At 47.0% G+C, this 23,830-nt stretch overlaps 1 protein-coding gene across 1 annotated transcript in view; it reads left to right on the forward strand.

Moving 5' to 3' along the window:
- The first annotated feature begins 3,936 nt into the window (after positions 1 to 3,936).
- Positions 3,937 to 23,830, forward strand: part of pde4dip (phosphodiesterase 4D interacting protein) — a 35,439-nt gene continuing 15,545 nt past the window's right edge. Inside the window, exons 1-20 of the mRNA XM_084548657.1 lie at positions 3,937 to 5,192; positions 6,991 to 7,128; positions 7,226 to 7,345; positions 7,433 to 7,525; positions 7,608 to 7,817; positions 7,934 to 8,092; positions 8,216 to 8,311; positions 8,474 to 8,611; positions 8,695 to 8,874; positions 8,967 to 9,161; positions 9,251 to 9,499; positions 9,621 to 9,786; positions 12,092 to 12,171; positions 12,255 to 12,415; positions 13,485 to 13,737; positions 13,833 to 13,983; positions 20,137 to 20,253; positions 20,657 to 21,119; positions 22,584 to 22,819; positions 22,955 to 23,003. Coding sequence (XP_084404783.1) covers positions 3,975 to 5,192; positions 6,991 to 7,128; positions 7,226 to 7,345; positions 7,433 to 7,525; positions 7,608 to 7,817; positions 7,934 to 8,092; positions 8,216 to 8,311; positions 8,474 to 8,611; positions 8,695 to 8,874; positions 8,967 to 9,161; positions 9,251 to 9,499; positions 9,621 to 9,786; positions 12,092 to 12,171; positions 12,255 to 12,415; positions 13,485 to 13,737; positions 13,833 to 13,983; positions 20,137 to 20,253; positions 20,657 to 21,119; positions 22,584 to 22,819; positions 22,955 to 23,003 — 4,472 coding nt within the window. The 5' untranslated portion in view covers positions 3,937 to 3,974. The remainder of the gene's footprint in view (positions 5,193 to 6,990; positions 7,129 to 7,225; positions 7,346 to 7,432; positions 7,526 to 7,607; positions 7,818 to 7,933; positions 8,093 to 8,215; positions 8,312 to 8,473; positions 8,612 to 8,694; positions 8,875 to 8,966; positions 9,162 to 9,250; positions 9,500 to 9,620; positions 9,787 to 12,091; positions 12,172 to 12,254; positions 12,416 to 13,484; positions 13,738 to 13,832; positions 13,984 to 20,136; positions 20,254 to 20,656; positions 21,120 to 22,583; positions 22,820 to 22,954; positions 23,004 to 23,830) is intronic.

Here is a 23,830-nt window from a genome sequence, read left to right on the forward strand (position 1 = left end):
TCTTCAAACTTCATCATCTCAGAGGGATGATGATTAAAACACCACTAGAGGATCAAACTAAAAGCTCAGATTGTGTATTTGTGTATTTCCTGCAAGACTTTACCTTGAAACAAACACAGATATAAATCTTTAATTCCACTCTCTGGATTGAGTATTTACATTTTTTAATCCCGTGCACCGGAGCCTCAGAGCAGCAGACTTGTTGCTGCTGCACCCAGAGGGATGCACTCAGTGATCTGTCCCATCAGCATTGACCGCTGCTGTCCTCACGTCCCCCCTGCTTCCAATATTAGCATCAGTGGACAGAGAATCATCTCTCTCGTGCAGCGGCGTCTAATTTAGCCTCCGGTTTCCTCCCTGACGCCAGCTCTGATTACAGAGTCTGACACGGCGAAGGATGATTAAAGTGTGGCGTGAATCTGTTGTTTACTCGGCGAAGCAAAGACGTTGGAGAGGAGAGCAAGGCCCCGCACACACCTCGGCCTTCATTCTGCGCCGTCACACTTTTGGTATTTCTGCCACTCTGAGACAAATGAATGGCGGCGGGCGCGGCCTGTCGGCGGCGTTTGGCACTTGTCTCTGATTAGGATTAATTGATTTTTGATTGCGTGACTCATTCCGGCCGATCGGCGTGTGGTGGTGGTGTCTCCAGGGGCCATTTGTAGGGTGACAAACGCACATGGGGCCGAGGCCAAATCACACCAGAGAGCAGTTGAATCAACAACTCATCCGGGCTGCTGTGATAGTGAAAGACGGATGGAGATTCATGTATCTGTGAGTCCGTGGGAGAAAAGGTCCTAGAAGTGAGGTCAGCTTTTTACGAACGCCGTCCCAAAGCTTGATTAAAGCGTCATGTGACTCACTGACACTAATTCCAGAGAAATGAGAGCGGCCTCCCCCCTCTACCTCCCCCCTCCTCCCTCTCTTTTAGTATGTGTGACATTCATGTGAAGGGCCCCTGGGAAACACATGAACTCATTCCACACTGACAATGTAGAGAGTTTAATGAACCTAAAACACACAGAGACGCTTTTAACAGTTCAACCACAGACAGAGACGCTTAAAGGTTTCCACACAAGTCCTGAAAGTGGACAAAGAGAACACAAAGAAACACAAATATTAGACTATGTGTGTATTAGTTCCATTAGTTCATATATGAAGCCTTGTTTCCAGTATCTGCTGTGACCTCCTTGTAACTAAATGTTTCTGGTAACAGCTGATCAGTGGTCTACAGCAGCTTGGAGGAATTTTAGCCCATTCCTCAGAACAGAACCACTTCAGTTCTGAGATGTTGGTGGGTTTCCTCACATCAACTGCTTGCTTCAGGTCCTTCCACAACATTTCTATTGGATTGAGGTCAGGACTTTGACTTGGCCGTTCCTAAACATTCATCTTGTTCTTCTTTAACCGTTCTTTTGTAGAACCACTTGTGTTCTTGGTTCTCGTTGTCTTGCTGCATGACCCAGTTTCTCTTCACATTCAGCTCATGGACAGATGTCCTGACATTTTCTTTTAGAGTTCACTGCTAGAATTCAGAATTCATTGGTCCATCAATGAGGACAAGCCGTCCTGGTCCAGATGCAGCAGAACAGGCCCAAACCAGGACATTAGCACCCCCATGTTTGATGGAGGGATGAGGTTCTGATGCTGGAATGATGCAGTGTTGTTTCATCTCATTTAAACCAAACTATTCTACTTTGGTCTCATCTGTCCACTAAACATTGTCCCAATAGTCTTCTGTCTTGTCCACATGATGTTTAGAAATGTTCTTCTTGGAGAGCAGTGTCTTTGTCCATCACACCATGGTTGTTCAGTGGATTCATCAACATTAACATCAGCCAATGAGAGAGAGGCCTTTAGCAGCTTATTTTTCTGAATAAACAAATACACAAATATAATATTGAAAAATTGAGGAAGAGCAACATTTATCAATTGTGTAGATGTGATTTTGTTTTAAGATTCAAATCCTTAAGGATCCAAACGTCAACTTGTGTATTGACGTCATCAAAATGATGAAGCAATGCATAAATGACTTTATAAAATGGGAAAATTACTAAATTAAACTTTTGTTTATTAGTTTTTTGCATCATTAATAATAACAGCAACAATAACAAGTGCCAGCTATACATTATTATATTTGATTTAGAATGTTCACATGCTCATATTTCTATCAGAATGTTCCACTTTTCAGAACTCAAAACTACTATTCATTATTTTTCTAATATATTTTCAATCAGATCTTTACTGAAGGGAAACAATTAATTTAGGTTCAGCGAAGAGGTTTGTTTTTCTTGTCTTTAAATAGAGACAGTCAGGATATTGAGGTGACCCCCCTTGTTTCCTGTAAATGGTTCAGTCCAGGCAGCCGCAAGAGGTCCCACTCCTACACAGTTATCAGGGACGGAGAAAAAAAGATGAGCAGCTCTGAGTCTGATGTTCGACAAAATCACGACTAATGTTTTTATTTGTTTGTTTTTTTGTTTTTTTAAATGAATTTTAAATCAAATCGTCAATTTTATCGTCAAATCCAAGTTTTGAGATGTAGAGAAAATTTATAAGAGAACGGATGAATAGATAGAAGCAAAAATATATCTGATTAGTCAATTGAAATAAAATTAATCAACAACTATTCTGGTAGCCAAATATTTTTTTGGCAATAAATAAATATAATATATAAAATATAATTGTAAAAAAAAAATATATATATATAGTTGATTATTTATCACTTTTAATTTAATTTAATTTAATTTATGTTGTTCTTTGACTGACACGATGATAAACTGAAATTACGTCATTTCGGACAAAAATAAAATTATTATAAAATTATAATTATCACATTTTTACTGGCACTGCTGTTGGGTATTAACCAAATAAACAGTTAATTTAAAAATAATAAAAAAAATAATAATTAAAAAGAATTGCAGTCAATATGGTTTTGTTATTTGTCTTTGCTGGATTTAATTTGTTATTGAAAATTTCCTCAAGAAGAATAAATCTTATTCTGGGATAATCAAAACCCAATTTCTGCAGACGGTACTACTTCCGGCTGCGGAGTGAGACCTCCTCTTTGCTCACACACGATCTTGGTTGTCTGTCACCGTTGTGTCGTTGTGAAAGCGGCTGGAAGTCTGACAGCTTCTCCTCCATCCTCCCTCCATCCTCCCTCCCTCCTCCTCCGCTCGTGAAGCCGCTGCCGGTGGTCGGAGAGCCGGCCCGAGACGCGGACAGGAGCCGGTGAATCTACAGACATCCAGACCGTCGACGAGGAAGGATCCGCGTTGTCTTTTTACGCTCTCATTTTTTCCGTGTTCGTGTCGGTTTGCTGCAGCGGGGAGATGCTGTCATGTGAAGAGACGTCACTGGTTTAAACAACGACAAGAGCAGCAGCAGCAGAGAAACTGATTTACAGCCGAGGAGGAAGAAGTGAAAGGACACGTCTGCTCTTCAGCGACCAGAGGAAGAGGAACCGAGAGCCACGGAGGACGGATCCACTCAACATCCGCTCTGCGGGCGAATCTCGTGTCGTGTCATCGTGATGCTGCAGCAGCTTCATCATCTCCATCTTCACTTTCATTTCCTCTGACCGCAAAGCAACAGACGTCAGAAAACCTGCTCTCTGGACACAAATAGATCCCCAGGGCACGTGGTGGCTGGTTGGAGCACGAGAACATTTAACCTGTACTTAAATTTAAAGTTGAAACTGACTTGAGACTTTTAAAATCAGTGCCTTTGGCCACTAAGGAGCAGACATTAAAAAGATCTTCTCTGTGCACAAAAAAGGTCCTTAAGGTCCATTTAGTGTCTGGTTGGAGCCTTCAAGCATCACAGGATCTCCAGCCTATCGGTTTCTTCAAATGCACTGAAACTGAAGACTTTTAGAATCAGTGCATTCGACTCTCTAAAGTCTACAAACCTCCACCCAGCAGTCAAGAAGCCGCCACGCCTTCTCTGCACCATCAGTAGACGTCGTTGTGATGCTGGATGTGGTGAAGATGAAGGAGGCCTGCAGGATCTGCGCCCGCGAGCTCTGCGGCAACCAGCGCCGGTGGATCTTCCACCCGGCGGCCAAGCTCAACCTGCAGGTGCTGCTGTCCCACGCCCTGGGCCGCGAGCTGACCCGGGACGGCCGCGGCGAGTTCGCCTGCTCCAAGTGCGCCTTCATGCTGGACCGCATGTACCGCTTCGACACGGTGATCGCCCGGGTCGAGGCGCTGTCCCTGGAGCGCCTCCACAAGCTGCTGCTGGAGAAAGAGCGGTTGAGGCAGTGCATCGGAGGCCTGTACCGGAAGAACAACGCCCAGGACTGCAGCCTGGCGCTGCCCAGCTCTGGAGTCGTGTCTGAGGACTCTCCTGTGGTGGATCTGTCAGCGCTGCAGGACGTCAGGTACTCGGATATGATCCAGGACGATCTGGCTTACTCTGTGTACGAGTCCTGGGCCGATAAGGACGACCCCGCCTTGGACCAACACTCCCAACACCACCACCACCACCACCAGTGCACAGCGGCTGACTCCCACTCTGGCCAGAAGCCGAGGCGGTGCAGGGGATGTGCAGCGCTCCGTGTCGCCGACTCTGACTATGAGGCGGTGTGCAAGGTGCCCAGAAGGATTGGGCGCCGGAGCACATCCTGTGGTCCATCCACCCGCTACTCAACCACCACTCTGGTGGTTGAGGACCCACCCAAAGTCTCTGAGGTATCCGAGGCTACAACCATTGAGTCTGCTTCAGCTGGGATTGAGACTGATAAGACCTTGTGTGACCGGAGGAGTACCAGCCCCACATCATCTGTGGAGTCTCTTAACGCCACAGTGGCTGACGTCTGCCTTCCTGCAAACAATAAAGAGAGGGACGACACCGAGCAAGAGGAGGTTGCAGCGATAAGGGACGCTCCAAATGAGAGCTCCCTCTCTGGTCTGGAGATGACGCTGAGCCTCCTGCGGGGTTGGGAGTACCGGCCAGTGAAGCCTCGAAGGGGCAGCAAGCTCCCAGTTCTGGTCAAAGACAGTTTGCCCCTGCCCGTCCCGCTGAGGTCGCCCTGTGGAGGGGCAGCAGACTGTGAGCTGTATCAACACCAGACTATACCGGAGGTGGTGATCCGGTGTTCGGAGCAGGAGCTGGAGGCGGAGCTGGCAGAGATGGAGGAGCAGTGGCAGGACGAATACGTTCAGTGTGGGCCGTTTCGCTTTCAGCAGGTAGATCAGAAGTCACGGGCGACCTCTGACCTCAGCTGATGCAGGCTCTGTTGATTTTGCTGGCTGAGTAGTCTGAGTTGCATTATGGGAATCCAGACTAATTTCTCCAGCTCACAGTTTTGTTGTGGTGGAAATGTGGTCTGGATCCCCTCCGTTGGGAACCGATTATACTCCGGGACATCCGTTGCCGCAGATCTGTCGATATTGGCTGAAACACAGATCATAATAAAATCTAGATGGGGAGTTACCAGACTCTGATAAGAACTGAGTCCGTCTACACCAGGCTAGGGACCAGGCTGAGAACTCAGGAAATGGCGTTGCGTGTATTTTCATTAAGAGGCGTTGAGGATTTTATATCAGATCGTTTTGAATCTCAAAATTGATTATTTTTAAAACCCCGCCCTTGTATTTCTTGGCCTCCTCTGCTCTGATTTGATGAGTGTCTTTCGTGCCCTGGCGTTACATAAAACAGCATCTCATGAATGTAGTGACAAAAAACTCGGCACCTCTTCACTTCTTAATATTTGCGGCAGCCTGAACGAGGTCACGTCTCTCTGGCTCGTCTCCGCCGCACTCAGCTCCTTTACCGCTGACGAAGCTGAACGAGCTTCGCTGACTTGATTAACCTTCCACGGGGGAGCATAAATACCCCTCTTCACCGGTATCCTAGCGACGCTCCCGTTGCCGCGGGAACGGTCTCTAAGCGCCGCAGCGGTCGGTCTCACGTGAAGGCTTCATAAATGCTATTGTCATCCTTGGCTAAGGAGCGGCGTGTGAAGAAGAAGAAGAAGAAGACGAGACATAGCTCTCTGTTATATGTTCAGCAGAATACCAGGATGTACAGTAGACCGTTCATACACGGATAAAACAGATTTGACAATAGCAGAAGATTCAGCAGAGACCTTTCAGGTTCTCTGGGTCTTTGTCTCGAAGGACGACCTGCGGAATCTCTCTTTTGAGAATCGGCCAAAAATCAAATGTAGTTACAGGCTCTTGCCTTAAAGCCAGCATTCAGGTGGCCAAATTCCTCATTGCACCTGGTTTTAATCTTTCCTTCCTTTCATGCCGATCCTAAAGAGATCTTTCCCTAAATTTAATTTAGTGAAAAAACAGGGAAGCTTACTCTAAAACTTAGGTAACGTAGGTGAGCTTGGTTTGCGATACTCAGAATCTTGAAGCAACATGACTTGAATTGTTGAAAGGCAAAAAATAACAAAATAAAAGTTTTAAATCCAGAACAGAACAGGATGATTACGACAAGAAAAGCCAGACAAAACCACAAACCTTTCTTCTAAAGGAGCTTGACTCAGATTATTCTATCAGCTCATATAAAGCAAGTGTATGACAGTATTTCCTGTTATTAACAAAAAGAAAGAAGAAGAATCCTTGGTAGGACTGAAGGATTCACAGAACAGGACTTAAAAATGTATAAAAAACAAAAAAGCAATCAGTCTTTATTGTTCTTTAGTTCCTTACAGTTTACCAAGTTCTGTCCATAAATCTGACATAACTAAATGTACCAGGGTGCAGCTGTATTTTTCTCTCTTCTACATTTTGACCCAGCGTTGCTCTGAGACGCCGTAGAAACCGCTGTAAAACAAATCTAACTAATGATGTCTCAGAGGACAGGGTGACATCAACCAAATAACAGGGAAGTCAACATCACGCTGCCACGGCAACAAGAGAGGAAGTCATCATTTTCCATTTTCACTCGGTCCTCCTCACGACAGCTGCAGGGAAAAAACACATGCAGCACGCTGACTCAACTGAAACCCGGCTCCTCTTGTTGTGTTTCCAGCGGCTGATTGACGAGCAGCAGGGTCAGCTCAGTCAGTACGAGACCGCTGCAGGTCAGTGTGTCGGGGAGCTGCAGAAGGCCCAGGACCAGGTCCGATCGCTGCAGACCAAGATCAGAGAGAGCGAGACCAGGAACCAGGTACTGACAAGCTGCCTCCTCCTCCTCCTCCTCTTCCTCACCTGCAGCTGCTTAATCAAAACCTGTTCTGAGAATCCTCTCGTTTTGCTTTCGTTAGAAGCTGCAGGAACATCTCAGTGAGATGGAGCTGGAGCTGCGGTCGGCCAGAGAGGAAGCTCAGCAGCAGGAGCGAAACATCCAGAACATCAGTGACACCGTCAGCTCCAAGGAGACAGAGGTAGAGTAGTGGTTTAGACTTCATCTGAAGGGATCTGAGAGGAGGTGAGAGGTCAGAAGGTTCAGACTTGTGTTGATGTGTGTGCAGGTTGCAGAGCTCTACCGGGTGATCGAGGAGCAGAACAAGATGCTGTGTTCTCTCAAAGAGCTCGCCAACCGCAACCAGCTGCAGCAGCTGCAGGTTTGTCCTCTGCACCGACTGTTAACTAAGTAGAACTCCTTCACCTGTCCTTCATCTAACCCTCGCCTGGTTTTACCTGCAGGTGTCCGGGGCAGAGACGGTGCGAGGTCAGGGTGAGGTCCTGGCTCTGCAGGCCTCCTTGTTCCAGGCTCAGATGGAGCTGCAGGCCGGCCAGCGGGCTCAGCGGCAGGCGGCCCGGACTCAGCAGGACCTGACCCGGGCCCTGGAGAGGCTGGAGAAGGACCTGCAGGGGGCGCTACAGCACAGGAGGGACACTGAGAGACACAACCAGGTGAGAAAAGAAGGAGGTGGAGGAGGTCTGTGCATTTTTTTTTTTTTTGACATTACAAGAAACAAAAACTGTAAAAACACCCGTTATTTGAACAAAAACTCGTCCTTTCTCTTCAGGAGCTGCAGCTGGCTCTGGAGAAGTCTCGATCAGCTCTGCAGGAGAGAGACGAGCGGCTGAGACAGGGCGAGCAGGAGAGACAGAGGGAGAAGGAGGAGAGAGAGAGGACCATCAGAGCCCTGGAGACGTCCCTGCAGACCAAAGAACAGCAGCTGGAGGTCAGACACACACACTACACTCACAAATGATCACGAGGCCATCAAAGCTGCAGTTCCTCTGACAGCCCCTAGGTGTTATAATGTGCATATGTTTAAGCTGCTTGTTTGACTCCCTCTCTGCAGAACTACTGTGAGCTGCTGGAGGATCCGAAGGAGAGGAAAGACTCTATGCTTCAGAAACTTCGTCAGCGTATAACCGAGAGAGACCGAGCGCTGGAGGTGAACGCCGCAAACGCACTTAACGCTGTTCACAATATGACTGTGCACCTTTCAACACTGAGATAATACAGAAGGCTTTATGCAGGGAATAAGGGAGTACACAAAAATGAGTAAAATAAAATGTGAGATATCAAACATAAACTGAATGAATTTTTCCTGCAGCGAGCGGTCGACGAGAAGTTCCGCTGCGTGGAGGAGAAGGACGAGGAGAACCGTCGCCTGCAGCTGCTGCTCAGAGAGAAGGAGCGCGACCTGGAGAGGCAGCGCTGCGTCCTGGCCAACAACGAGGAGACCATCGCTGTGAGAGAACACCACACGACACGACGACACCTCCCGTCTGGTGTGTGTCGGCCTCTCCTGACGTCTTTATCTGTTTGTCTCAGAGTCTGGAGGTGCTGGTCCGAGGGAAGAGTCTGGAGCTGGAGCAGGTGTGCGACGCCTGGAGGAGCGTCCAGCGGCAGCGGCAGGACGGCGAGGAGAAGCAGATCTTCGTCCTGAGAGAGAGGGACGCCATCATCGACCAGCTGCAGGCGGCGCTGCATGCTCGCTCACAGGAGGCGCAGGTAGAGGACTTAAAAGTCACTTTACTCTCCATTCTGTTCCTGGGACGAGTCTGACTGAGGATTAAATAAATGAAACGTTGTCCCGGCTGTAGGATCTGCGCTCCTCCCTGCTCGCTCAGGTCCACTCTGCTCCCGCCGACGTTCTGGAGGAGCTGAAGGTCCGCCTCCAGCTTAAAGACCGCCTCTTCCAGGAGGTGCTGGCCGACCGCACCCATCAGGCCCGGGAGCACCAGGAGCAGGTCCAGGATCTGCTCAAAACCATCGGCGCCAGAGACCAGTACATCCAGGTAGAGCAGAGGCACCGAGTAGCAGCTCTGGCTGAAGGTATGAGATCAATAGAAACATAAAAATAAAAAAAACATCTCCTTCCCTTCAGGACTCTGCGAGCCGGCTCAGCGAGGTGATGACCGAGCAGACGTCGAGGCTCCAGGAGCTTCGGAGGCAGCTGAGCTCAGGGTTCGGAGCCAACTTGGGCTCAGACGTGGCCGTGGAGGTCCAGGCGGTGCAGGAGGAGCTCCGTGTCGCTCTGAGGAGGGAGAAGGAGAGCCAGGAGCTGAGCAGGAGTCAGGCTGCCAGGCTGGACTCCCTCAGCAGGAGTCTGCATGTGAAGGAGGAGATCATCGGGGTCAGTGACGGAGACAGAGACAGAGATGTTTGACACTGAATCAGTCAGAACTACGTTAGAATTCTAATACCTTCTGTTTTTCTGGTCCATGTCCTCGTCTTCTGTGTGTATGATCTAACAGGACCTCCAGAGACAGATGGCGGATCCTTCAGACCTCCCTCTGGTGGAGCGGCTGACGCAGGAGGTCCAGGAGCTCAGGGAGAGCCTGGTCCAGCAGGACGGCCCTCCAGCCAGAGGCCCCGTCCTGGGCCGTGACCGGCCCAGCGGCAGGCAGCCCGAGTTTGGAGGTGGGCATCAGAGAAGCATGGGACAGTATCTGTAACAGAGGCTCCTCCGGCTCCAGGGACTGTGGTGTGGGGGGTCAGAGGGTGCACTGACTCACCGTGGTGGCGGTGGTGGTGCTGGTGGTGGTGGTGGTGGGGGCAGGGTGTGTCTTGGTACTAACTGAACCATGAATCTAACCGCTGGGTCAGAATACTAACGTGGAACATGACGTGTGTCGTGGCTTCTCACTGTAACACTGATACAGAAACAGTTTAAAGTCACAAAACAATATTATTTCAACCTGAGCTCAGACTCAGACGACCAATCATCTCTCAGCTTTGACTCGTCTCCGTCTGTGAACACATTATTTGACCAAGTCTGCGCTTCAGTAAATGTTTAATCTTGACGTTTTAATAGTAAACTGGAAGAGATTTTTATTTATTTATTTCATTTTTAGTCTTTCCTGTGAAGGAAGTAAAATAAAAAAAGATAAAACACAAAAGACAAACAGTCATTTGTCAAATTATTAATAAAACTAACTGCATCATTTAGGATTTCATGTCCTTAATCAGGATTTTTTTTTTTTTTAATCTTTGTTACTGCCTCAGTGAAGTTATTGTGACTTTGCAAAGTTTATACAAACAGCTTTCTGATATTTTATATTTTAAAGCTTCAATTCCTGTTTAAATATGTGTTAATATGTTTGGTTAAATAGGTCAGTTATAATATATTACGTTATGCATGTGTGTGTGTGTGTGTTTGTCTTTGCATGATTGAAAAAGTGTGAATATAAAAAAAACAAACTCCACGCTGTTGTTACTGAATATTTAGATTAGTTCAGACCTCACATCAACATCTGGTCTCATCTGGTCTCACCTGTCCATCTCTAAGTCCCTGTGTCTCCACCTGGTCTTAATATAAACGTGTCTCCACATGCGTCCCCAGCCAGCACTTGAGATCTGATCTCAGTTTGTGTGTCTGTAAATCAGCAGCGCCATCATGTGGTCAGTAGAATATTGTACCAGCTGCTGTCTCTAATGGATCTCTACCTACCGCTGGATCAGAACCATCAACAGCTGCTGGTTGACTTGGAGACATGATCCAGATTTAGGAACCAGATGGAAAGACTCTCACATGATGAGATCTGATTTATTTTAGAGACAAAGACTCAGATTAGACCTGAACCCTGGAAGCTTCATCCTCAGAGGAACCAGGTCTCTGATGAGGGAAGGAGGGAAGGAAGGAAGGAAGGAATGAGGAGGAATGACCTGTTGAACCTGGACACTAGAGACCAGAACTGTCAGGATGTTAATATGAGGTCTGAACAGGGTCCTAGTTCCTTATTTTTTTTATTTTTTAATATATTTTTACTTCTGTGCGATCCAACACGTCTGTGTCTTCAAAATGACTTTTCCTCTAAATGTGATCAGAGCTGGAGGAGCGGTGAGTACAGGTGATAAAACTGGAGAATGTAAACGTGTCCTCCGTACAAACGTCCACATCCTGATGATGTTCTGGATGGTTCATAATAAATTAATAAACCTGAGACGTGTTTAATGCATCTGTGGGTTCAGGACCCCCCCCCCCCCCCCCCCCCTCCCAATGAAAACACATGAACTCACCCCTCCTGACTGTGTCAACCCAAAGCACTAAATCAACACATCATCATTATTATTAGAATAACTTTATCACATTTATTCCCTGATACACAGAAGAACGTTTCATATTTGTCCAAGAATTGATTCAACGTCAAGGAGCCGTGGTCACAATAATACAGAGGTTCATCTGTTATGTGTTAATGAATATGAAGATTATTAATGATGAAACCTCAGTTATATGTGGAGATGAAGATAAACCTCAACACTGACAGTGATATACAAACATCTCTGGAGAAATGGTGGATTTTTTCACTTTATTTTAATTTAACCTAAAACATTTATACAATAAACACATATTTAACTAGAAAACTAGAAATTATACAAATTATAAGAAACAAGGACGTTTCCTGTGTTTCTTCTGCTTCAGTTCTGATTATTGTCTAGATATCGTTATAAATTACAGTAATATTGTCAGTCATTGTGACATAAATATCAGTCTTTATGAATAAACATCACAGTTAAGTTTCCATTTCTCATCTTTTTCTGTTCAGGGCTTTAAATTCTAAATCCACTGGCTTCAGACTCCCCATTAAATCAGTTTGATCTCAGCTCAGGTCCCAGTTCAGGGTCGTGTGGCTTCATAGATGAACATCAGCTGGTCAAACAGCTGTTTCAGGAGTAAACAGATGTGTTTTATTGAATCATGTGTCTGTGTCTGTGTCTCCTTTAGAGACGAGCTCTGAGGACGAAGACGAGGCTGACGATGATCTGAACAGCGAGTACACCGACGAGAACGAGTCCAGCTCCAAGGTACCAACACCTCCACCTCCACCTCCACCTTTAATGTCTCGTCTTCATTCATGACTGAGCTGAGTTTCTCTCTGACCGGACAGAGCGTCCCGGGACAGGCTGTGGCCCAGGACCAGCTGCTGGACGGCCAGGGGCTGATGGAGGTCAAACAGCTGGTGGAGCAGAAGAGGGCGGTGGAGAGAGAGCTGGGGGAGCTGAAGGCTCAGCTGGAGAAGACCGGCTTCACCTCGGTGTCACACATGAGGTTTATATCTTCACTCTGATACAAACTGGAGGATTAACATTTAACATTTATACACAGACGTCTGGAAGAGTCTAGGATCGTACTTAATACTCTTCATCATCTTTGTCTTCATCATCTATCCTCTTCTCCTTCCCCCTCTCCATCTTCTTCCCTTTGTTCTTCGTCTTCTTCCTCTCCTTCCTCTTCTTCCTCCTCTTCATTTTCTTTTTTCTTCTTCCTCTTCTTTTCTTCTTCCTCCTCTTCTTTGTCTTCGTCATCTTTCCTCTTCTTCCTCTTCTTCCTCTTCATCCCTTTCTTCTTCTCTTCTTCCTCATCTTCCTATACTTCCTCTTCTTCTTTGTCTTTGTCATCTTTCCTCTTCTCCTTCCTCCTCTCCCTCTTCTTCCCATTGTTCTTCCTCTTCTTCCATATCTTCTTCCTCCTCTTCCTCTTCTTCCATTTCTTCTTCCTCTTCTTCCTCCCTCCTCTTATTCATCCTCTTCCTTTCTTCTCCCTCCTCTTCATCTTCTTCTGTTTAATTCTTTGTCTTCTTCCTCCTCTTCTTCCCCTTTTTCATTTCCTATTCTCTTCTTGCTCCACTTCCTCCTCCTCCTCTTCTTTTTCTTCTTCCTCCTCTTCCTCCGCTTCCTCTTCCTCTTCTCCCTTTTCTTCTTCCTCCTCCTCTTTTCACTTTCCTCTTCCTCTCCTTCCTCCTCTTCTTTCTTCTTCTTTCCTCTTCTTCCCTTTTTTCCTCTTCTTCTCTTTGTTCTTCCTCTTCTTCCTCTCCTTCCTCTTCTTCTTCATCCCCATCTCCTTCCTCTTCTTACCATTTTTTCCCTTTCTTCTTTTTCTTCTTCCTCTCATTCCCATTTTTCATTTTCTTCCTCCTCTTCCTCCTCTTCCTTTCCTTCTTCCTCTTCATGCTGGTGGATCTTCTCCTGATCTTCATCCATAGTGGATCCCTACACCGCTGACAGTAGTTCCCAGAGACCAGACACAGTTGTTGTTTCATCGTAGAACTGTAGAACGGTTCCAGGTTCCTCCTCTGAGGTCATGAGATCTGAAACACGTTCTTCTTTCTGCTTCACAGGAAAGCTCTGTTCAGTCTGCAAGCAGAGAACCAGGATCTAAAGCTTCAGCTGACCGGCAGCAAACAGAGCCACCATCAGAAGGACGAAGAGGAGGATGAGGAGGAAGAGGAGGAGCTGGATGTGACCATCGAAGAGGAGGAGGAAAGCTCTGGGCTGTGGGACGCCTGGGACGGAGATCTGTCTCTGTCTCAGTCTGAGATCCAGAGCAGCGAAGAACCAGAGAAGAAGAAAGTGATCAGAGGCTCGTCCCAGGTACGAGGACAGACGTTTGTCTTCTGTGGATAAGAAACTAAACGTGTCTCAGTCTCCTCAGTCTGATGAATCTGATTAATCTCCTGAATCCTCAGGACGGGGGCGCTGAGCCGTCGGACGGTGCCTCCTGTGAGAAGACGGTTCGTCTGCAGCAGAAGAGCAAAGAGCTGCAGGAGAGACTGATGGTGTCTGAGGCCACGGTTCAGGCTCAGGCCGAACAGATCCAGGACTACAGAGACCTGCTCAGTGAGTGGACAGACTCTAGGACGCCTCAGGACAGACCACATGTGTATAAGAATAAAAAACACTGAACTAAATATATATAAATATAAATATATATAACACTAAAACGTTCCAGTCCTAGCTACTGCAAACACATCTTCCTCCTCTTACTCTTGTTCTTTTTACCCTTCCTCTTCATCTTCTTTCTCTTCCTGTTTTTCTTTGTACTTTTGCTCCTCTTCTTCTTTTTCCTCCTTTTCTTTTTATTCTTCTTTTTTCTCTTCTGTCTCTTCTTTTTCTTCTTCATATTCTTCTTCTTCCTCCCCTTACTATTCTTCCTCTTTCTCTTCTTCTCCTTCTTTCTCTTATTCTTTTCCCTCTTTTTCTTCTTCATCTACTTCTTCTACTCCACGTGTGGTGTGTGGTTGAGAGGAGAGGAGAGAGAGATTATATATATATATATACATTACTTTATTTTCCTATTTTCTAACTGTTTGTTTATTGTATGGTCATTGTTAACATTGTGCAATTTTTGTTTGTTATAGTTTAGTGTTAGTTTATTTATCTTTTTAGTTTTGTTGTTGGTGTCTCCGTGTTTCCTTGGCGGGGATGGCGTCCACCGAGACGCCGTCCCTGTCTCTGAAGCATGGAGTGCGCATTGTTCCTCCGTCAGATACGACGGTGGAGCAGGTGCTGTTGGTGGTGGGAGATCAGGTAGGACACCGGAACATTACCTTCGCTTCCCGCATGAACAAAGCGGTGGTTGTTTTTATGAATGGTCAGGAGCTAGTAGCTCAGCTCGTAGAGAGCGGCCTCGTGTTAAACGAGGAGTATGTGCCGGTGTCTCCGCTGGCGGTCCCGTCCACCAGGATCACGGTGTCCGGGGTTCCCCCGTTTGTGACCAACGAGGCGCTGGAGAAAGAACTGAAGAGGTTCGGTAAGTTCGCCAGCGGCTTTCGATCGGTGGGTCTGGGGTGTAGAGACGCCAAACTGAAACACGTCCAGTCTTTTAGGAGGCAGGTGTTAATGTTTCTAGACTCACCCACTCAGACACTGGATGTTTCATTTCGTGTTAAACATGAAGACAGTTTCTATATGGTGTACGCCAGCTCTGGGAGCATTAAGTGTTTTGAGTGTGGAGACGTGGGACATAAGCGGATCGGCTGTCCGCACAGGCGGCAGGCGGAGGCCGCCCCGCCGGTGGCGGCGGTCGCTGCTGCGCCGGTGGCGGGGGTCGCTGCTGTGGAGGTCTCTGAGACTGAAGCGGGGGGGTCGAGTGCGGGCCCCGCGGCGGATGCGGATTCAGCGCCTGCGGCAGGGTCCGCGGCGGCTGATCGGTCCGCGGCTGCGGTGGATGCGTCTTCCGTGGCTTTTCCGGAGCCTGAGGTCGCCGCTGGCCCCGCGGCAGTGGGTTCCGACGTTACTGTCCCGGTGGTTGGAGCCGGTAACGGGGATACTGAGGGGACAGGACAGGAGGTGGGAGGAACCACTGAAAGCCAGAAAGAGGCTGATGTGGTAAAAGACAACATGACCAATAACAGTGTTTTAGATATGGAGTGTGATTATGACTCTGACTGTGCTTCTGTGGCTGACAGTGTGTCTCAGAGCGCTGATTTATACTCTTTAGATGAGATGAATCACTTTTTAGACGACACCTTTGGTAAAACAGCCAGTGTCTTTGAATATTTTCCAGATGGTAGAAAGTTTATTGAAACCGCAAACACTTTGCAACGAGTTGTTGGTTTTGACTTGTTAGATGAAAAAAAACGTTTTCGTCTCAAAAAGTACATCACCACAGTTAGAAAAAACTTAAAGATAACTGAAAGGAAAAGAGCAAAGAAAATGAAGGTCTAAGAAAAAGTAAAAATCATGACCATACAACACTGGGTGTTTTCTTTCTGCTTGGCTTTTAGATGTGTTCTTTTTCTGTCTATGCTCTCTCTCTCTTCTATGCGGGTTTTAAAGGTTGCCTCTCTTAATATCAACGGGGGTAGAAACGCACAGAAGAGAGCATTAATTAGTGAGACAATAAGCCAGAAAAAACTTGATGTAGTTTTCATTCAGGAAACACACAGTGATTGTGTGAATGAGTCGGATTGGAAGTTATGGTGGGGGGGGCAGCTTGTTCTTAGTCATGGCTCCAATGTCAGTGCAGGAGTTGCTGTTTTATTTTCTCCCTCTGTCAACGTAAACATTTTAAATAGCACAGAGGTTGTGGAGGGAAGGATCCTCTCAATAAGGGCAGAAATACACGGCTCTGTTTTTACCTTTATCAATGTTTATGCCCCCAGTCGAGGCCCAGAGCGCTCAGTTGTTTTTAACACATTAAAAAACCACCTAACAACGTGTGGTCAGGGGCAGTGTGTAGTCATGGGGGGGGACTGGAACTGCTGCACAGACCCTATAGATAGGACTGGTCAGGAGCTGCATCCCCAGTCAGCTGCAACCTTACACCAGCTATTGCAAGAGGCAGACCTAGTTGACGTGTGGAGGACGAAGCAGCCTGCAGTCCGGCAGTTCACCTGGGTAAAGGTAGTGGGAGGGGTGGTCAGTGCCGCCAGGTTAGACAGGGTTTACCTGTCAGCTGATTTTATGAACAGAGCTGCTAAGTGTTACACCCTCCCAGTGGGGTTCTCTGACCACCATGTGGTCTGCTTAGAGTTGGTTTTATCAGCCAACAGCAGCACAAAATCTTACTGGCATTTTAATGTTAAACTTTTATTGGACCGTGTTTTTTGTAAAAATTTTAAACTATTCTGGGCTTACTGGAAGTCAAGAAAACACCTTTTCCCCTCCCTGAGTCAATGGTGGGAGGTAGGAAAAGGCCAAATTAAGGTGTTCTGCCAAAAATATACGGCCTATTCTACCTCAAAAATTAAAGCGGCTGTGCAGAAACTAGAAGCAGAAATATTAAACCTAGAGAGGGCCTCAGGTCAACAGAGCAACCTGCTACAATGTAAAACACAACAGCTGAACACCTTCCTGCAGGAGAGAGCTAAAGGGGCATTAGTTAGAGCCAGGTACACACAATTCAACAACATGGACGCACCAACTAAATACTTCTTCAGCCTGGAGAGGTCGGTGGCACAGAGGAAGCAGATGGTGTGTCTCCAGCTGCCTGATGGGAGTCTGACATCAGACCAGATCCAGATCAGGAGACAAGTGGTGGCTTTCTACACCGACCTGTTTGGCGACGAAAGCTGCGACATGGACGCTGGTGCTGAACTGCTAAAAGACCTTCCTCAGCTGAGTCCAGATGAGCGAGGTGCCCTGGGAGCAGACATCACGCTGGAGGAGTTATCCATCGCTATGTCCCAGATGGCTGCAGGAAAAGCTCCAGGAATCGATGGATTACCTGTTGACTTTTTTAAACATTTCTGGACAGAGCTGGGGCCGGACCTCTTAGATGTTTTAAAAGAATCTTTTATGAAAGGTTCTTTACCAGCTTCCTGCAGGCGAGCAGTGATATCACTGCTGCCTAAGAAAGGAGATCTAACATCCTTGAAGAACTGGCGACCGGTCGCTCTACTATGTACTGACTATAAGATTCTCTCTAAGTTTTTATCAAACAGACTGAAGGTTTTTATTGAATTGCTTATTGGCGTAGATCAGTCATACTGTGTCCCAGATAGGTCCATGCTAGACAACTTGTTTTTAATGAGAGACAGCATTGACGTATGTAACCAATACGGACTAGATGTGGGTGTTGTCTCCATTGATCAGGAAAAGGCCTTTGATCGCGTGGACCACTCCTTCTTATTTGCCACACTGACAGCTTTTGGTGTTGGGGAGCATTTTCTGTCATGGGTGAAACTGTTATATAGTGAGGCCCATTGTGTGATTAAGGCAGGGGGAGGTCTCACTGTTCCGGTCCCAGTGAGGAGGGGGATTAGACAGGGTTGCCCCATCTCAGGCCAGCTCTACAGTTTGGCCATAGAGCCACTCCTCCACAGATTGAGGTCCCGGCTGAGGGGTCTCTCTCTACCGGGGATGGCTGACTGCCCTACTGTGGTCATATCAGCCTATGCTGATGATTGTAATGTTTTTATTCGTGACCAGGGGGATGTTAAAGAGCTGGAGAGGGCCCTAGTACTATATCAGAGAGCCTCCTCAGCTAAGGTTAATTGGGTGAAAAGTGGAGCTTATCTGGTGGGGAGGTGGGTCTCAGAACGTCCCCCTACCCTTCCAGGGAACCTAAGTTGGGAGAGAGGAGGGTTAAAAACACTAGGGATACACCTAGGAAATGAGGTCATAGAAAGAAGGAACTGGGAGGGAGTGCTGGTAAAGGTTGAAGCCAAGTTGTCTAAATGGAAATGGCTGCTCCCCCAGCTGTCCTACAGGGGAAGAGTTCTGGTCATTAACAACCTCATTGCCTCTGCATTGTGGCACAGACTCCAAGTCCTCGTTCCACCACTGGGCCTTGTGGAAGCACTTCAGAGGCTGCTACTGGACTTCTTCTGGTCAGGTCGTCACTGGCTGCGGGCGTCGGTCCTGTATCTCCCTGTGGCAGAGGGAGGGCAGGGCCTGGTAGACATCAAGTCCAGAATAGCAGCTTTCAGGCTCCAGGCTGCTCAGAAGCTGCTGTACGGCTGCTCTCCCTGCTGGCTGGCTCCGGCTCAGCTCATCCTCAGGAAGGCCGGAGGGCTAGGACTGGACAAACACCTGTTCCTGCTGGATTCCCAGTGGAGACACTGCGAACTCACACCTTTTTATAGGTCAGTGATGGACTCCTGGAGGAGTCTGGACGTCATCCGACCTCCTGACCCCAGACCTGGAATGTGGCTGTTTGAAGAACCACTTTTTAATAACAGCTTCCTGCCCAGTAGGGTGCTGACATCGGCTACAGTGAGATCTGTTTTTATCAAGGCTGGTATCGTCAAACTGGGCCAGGTAATGAAGGTAACACCAATTTCACTGGCTGAGTTTTTAAACGTCCGGTCTTCCAGGCTGATGGAGAAGGCTGTCACCGAGCTGCTGTCGTCCCTGTCTGCTCCACTGAGGGCTTTTGTCCAGGACAGGGTCTTGGTCGACCAGTGGAGCCAGGGATCGGACTATGTCTTCCCATCTGTGTCCGTCAGACCTACAGTGGGAGAGTGGACAGGGAAAAAAGGATTCCTTCTCTCCATGAAGACTCCAGTTCTGGAGAAGTTCATCTCCTGTGGGAAGAAAAATCTATACCTTAGCTGTGTCAAGGTGCTGAACTTTGATTCGCTCTCTGAGATCAGAGAATCAAAATGGACTGAGGTCTTTGGTCCAGACTCTTCCCCTAAAGACTGCTGGCGGCTCCTGTATAAGGCCCCTGTTGAAAAACGGATGGCTGACCTCCAGTGGAGGATTATACATGGAGTGATAGCTACAAACAGATACATAGCTCACCTGGATCCCAGCACTGGGGAGGGATGTCCCTTCTGTGGGCAGACAGAGACGCTAGAGCATTTGGTGGTCACCTGTCCTCGCTTAGGAGGCTTAGTTAGTTTTTTGCAGCGGTGGGTAGTGGCTCTGGGAGAGGTTTTTTCAGTGTCAGTGTTTGTCTTTGGCCTGAAATATACAGTCAAAAAGAAACGAACATTGGTTTTAATTAACTTCCTGTTGGCTAATGCCAAGCTGGCAATATGGAAGAGCCGCAAAAACCGGGTGTCAGGTGTGGGCTGGACAGAGCCGGTCCTCTGTCTGAAGGCTTTGGTCTCTGCTAGGCTAAAGATAGAGCATGCGTTTTATAGACTGACCGGTAACCTGGGTGTTTTTAAAGATGTGTGGGGCGTCAGGCAGGTCCTGTGTTCAGTAAGGGAGGATGGGTCATTACAGCTCAGTTTTTAGGGTGTATGTGTGTGTGTGAGTGTGAAATTTGTATGCATATATATTTTGTTGTAATGTATTATTGACAATGAAAAAATGACTTTAGAATTAAAGTATTCTTAAAGTCAAAAGTCTACTTCTTCTTCTTCTTCCTACTATTCTTCCTTTCTCTTCTATTTTTCTTCCTCGTTTTCTTCTTAATCTTTTACTCTTGCTCGTGTCTTTTGTCTGTTCTTCTTCTAACTATTTCTACTCTTCTCTTTTTACTCTCTGCTCATCTCCTCTCGTCCCTTTCTGCTTACTCCTCTTATCACTCATTTCCTTGTCCTTGTCCTTCTCTTCCTTCCTGTCCCGTGTCCTTCCTGTCCCGTGTCCTTGCAGCAGAGACAGCCGTGCAGCAGGACAGTAAACAGATCCAGGTGGACGTGCAGGACCTCGGCTACGAAACCTGTGGTCGCAGCGAGAACGAGGCCGAGAGAGAAGACACCAGCAGCCCAGGTGAGTCTGACTGTGACCGGGGGTCTGTTCATTTAATGCAGCACCAGATGTAGAGACATGATGGGAACACTAGAGGACAGCAAAGTCTGTCGGACAGAAGACAGGACAGTCAACTTTATAACCTTCAACAGTAATCTGGATTTATTAGATTTATTAGCTAATTCAAGATGCTCCATATTCGTCTATCTGCCTGCAGATAGATTTGACATTTTGGAGTTTTAATTTATTAAAATATTGTGCAGATTACACTCTGCTGTGTAATCTGTTCTTTTCATGAATGTTCTGTCAGTTAAAGGTTATTTTAGTTGTTTATTTAAATCTATTTTCAGTATTAAACCTTTCACGTCCATAATTAACTGGTATATCCCGTAGCATGCTGATCTTTGAGCGCGTTCTCTGACAGAGTTTGACGACCTGGAGATGTGCACGTCTCTGGACTGTGGTTCCCAGTGGTGGCCCGCCGCCTCCACCAGCTCCTTCCCCAAAACCCAGACCCAGACCTCCGGCTGTGGAGACCCGTCCCTTCAGCGCCTCGTCGAGGACCTCCGCTCTCAGCTGTCCCGCTCCCAGGCCGTGATCCGGGGGCTCCAGAGCCGCCTGCGCTCCCTCTCCACCTCCAGTGACTGCGGCCCCTCCACCCCCCGAAAGGTCAACTGGTCCTTCCAGGCCTCGCCCTCCCAGAGCGGGGCAGAGGACGACGAGGGCTGGCAGTCGTCCGACGGAGGGCCGCTGGCGTCGCCCCGCCACCCTCACCCAGACAAGGGCATCCGGGAGCTCGTGTCCCGCGTCGACGCGCTGGAGGACCAGCTGAGGAAAGGTGGCAAGAAGACTGTAGTGGAGGACGGGAAGTCTGCCACCTGGCCAGGGTGGGTGCCTCTGGGTTGCTGAACACTTCCTGTTACCAGCACTAAACAATCAAAGGCTAGAAGAGCTGATCTGAAAACAGATTTAAAATATAATCACATGTACTCAGTAAACAGGAGACGTTAGAAATAGAAGTCTGCGCCAAATAAAAACCTTTAGAGTCTGAAAATCATCTAAAAAACTAAAAGTTTCATTTCAATCAAAGCAAATACATTTATTATTAATTAATTACTGTAAACTTCATCTATCTGCAAATACATTGCACATGTTGAAGTTTTAATCCATGCAGATTACACTTGCATTCAATTGAAATTAAAGTAAAAGTGCTGTTAAATTAGTTGTTTTCAGGAATTTTCAGTCAATTTAAATGTTATTTTTCTGCCTCCGTCAGCCTCCGTCGTGTCGGTCAGCCTCCGTCGGGTCGGTCAGGGTCGGTCAGGGTCGGTCAGGGCGCGTTAATCGAGCTCAGCCACAGATGTTTTGGTGTAAACTCCGAGGGGATTAACAGACACCAGGACGGGGACACGCTGTCCCATTTCCCCCCTATGGACAAACTGTAGAGAGTCAGAGCAGAGAGTCAGGACGTGAAGGTTAGAGTCTGACACCGGTGAGTCAGAGTTCTGAGACTAGACGACATAAAATAAAAGATATAATGAAGATAAAGATGTGGAGGATGATCGCTGCTCAGAGACGAGTCATGTAGATAGAAACTGGGACAAAATGATGTCATGTCTTTAGGTTTAGTTTTTGTCCCGTCTGGGACTCTTGTTACTCTTCTTCCTCACCCTCCTCTTTTCCTTCTTGTACTTTGTCTTCATCTTCATCTTCCACTTCCCATTCTTGCTCCTCCTCCTCCTCCTCCTCTGCTTCATTTTAATCATTTTTTATTTTTACTCTTCGTCTTACTCTTGTAGTTTTTCTTGTTTTAGTTCTTTTCTTCCTCTTTTCCGCCCCCTCTTCCTCTTTGTCTTCATCTTTTTTCTCTTCCTCTTCTTCCTATTTTTCCTCGTCCTCGTCCTTCTCCTCCCCTTCTTCTTGCTCTTATTCTTTTTGTCCATCTTGTTTTTCCTATTATTCTTCCTCTTCTTCTCCTTCTTTGTTTTCATCTCCGTCTTCATCTTTTTTTCTCAACTTCTTCTTCTTCCTCCTCTTACTTTTTTGTTCTTCCTGTTCTTCTTACAGTCCTTCATTTTCTTCCTCTTCTTCCTCTTTGTCTTCTTCTTCATCTTTCTCCTTCTCCTCCTCTTCTTCCTTTTACTCTTCCTCATCTTCTTACCCTTCAGCCTGAAGCATCTGCAGTGAAATTGTTTTAATGTCTCAACATCAAACCACCATGTTGACCTGGATGAGTAATATTTAAATCTTTAATTGTATAAAAACTGTCCAGATAAAAGACAGCGTCCCTCTGTCTCTGTGGGACATTTATTTGGACTCATTCTTTGTCCCCGTGTCTCTGGACTCTGCAGTAAATTCGACACCCTGATCCAGGCTCAGGCCAGAGAGCTGTCCCACCTCCGCCAGCGGCTGCGAGAGGGCCGGGGGGTGTGCAACATCCTCACCCAGCACTTGGGGGACACCACCAAGGCCTTCGAGGAGCTGCTGAGGGCCAACGACATCGACTACTACATGGGACAGAGCTTCAGGGAGCAGCTGGCTCAGGGCGGCGCTCTGGCCCAGAGGGTCGGCGCCAAGCTCAGCGGACGTGAGTCCTTTCTGGGTTTCATCTCATTATCTGCAGATAGACGGGGGGCCCGGGACGGGGAGCCGGGACGGGGAGCCGGGACGGGGAGCCGGGAGGAAGTGAAAGTTAATGATATCGGTGTCTGTTTTCCAACAGGAGATCGTTCTGAGGATCCAGACGAGAAGACGGAGCTGCTCGCCATCCGGTCAGTGCTCGTTAGCTGCAGCCTCCTGTGGCTTCATGTTGTGTTTCAGGCTCCAGGTTAATGTCAGTGGAAAGTATCAGGATCTGACGGGTTCATCAGTGATGGAGCACAATTAATGATGGACAGACGTCTAACAACAGCTGACAGAGGGAGCGTTTTAGCGTTTCTTATTTCTATCTTTTATAATGATTCAAAGATAACGTTAACGACAAAGTTAACGTCATCTATATGCAGACAGATTGGACATTTTAAGTCATTAAAAGATTCTGCAGGTTACACTTCATTGAAATGAAAGTAAATTCAATTATTTAATTAGTTCTTTTCAGGATGTTTCTGCCAATTTTAAAGGTTATTTTAGTTGTTTATTTAAATGTATTTACAGTAGTTAAATGGCTCAACAATACAGAGGACAAATACTACAACTAAAACTATTATCACCTCATAGATAAGCATGAATGTAACCACTGGGAAAAAAGTGAAATAATCCACTTAATCAGATGTAAAAGTGGATCAGTAGTTGTTTTAAAATCTTTCTTCTATCATGTTTGTCTCTAAATAGGACCCTGATTCACTAAATGAGCCTCACGCTGTATTAAAACATTTATTTAGAGAATAATAAATCAGAAAGAAGTCAGGTTATATTCTTCTAAACCTGTGTTCAATCAGACTCTTTGGAGACGTTTCCTTTGATATCAGGACAAACTGTTTGCACAAATGCACAAACCCATGTGGTGCAGGCAGATAAAGGAATGGACTTCTCTGTGCTACATGCAGCCTTGTTTAGTTTCGTGCATTCCTCTTTTGTCTTATACAACAACGTCATGAGT

The sequence above is a fragment of the Chelon labrosus genome, assembly GCF_963514085.1.
Source record: "Chelon labrosus genome assembly, chromosome: 7".
In the NCBI taxonomy this organism is placed as follows: Eukaryota; Metazoa; Chordata; class Actinopteri; order Mugiliformes; family Mugilidae; genus Chelon; species Chelon labrosus.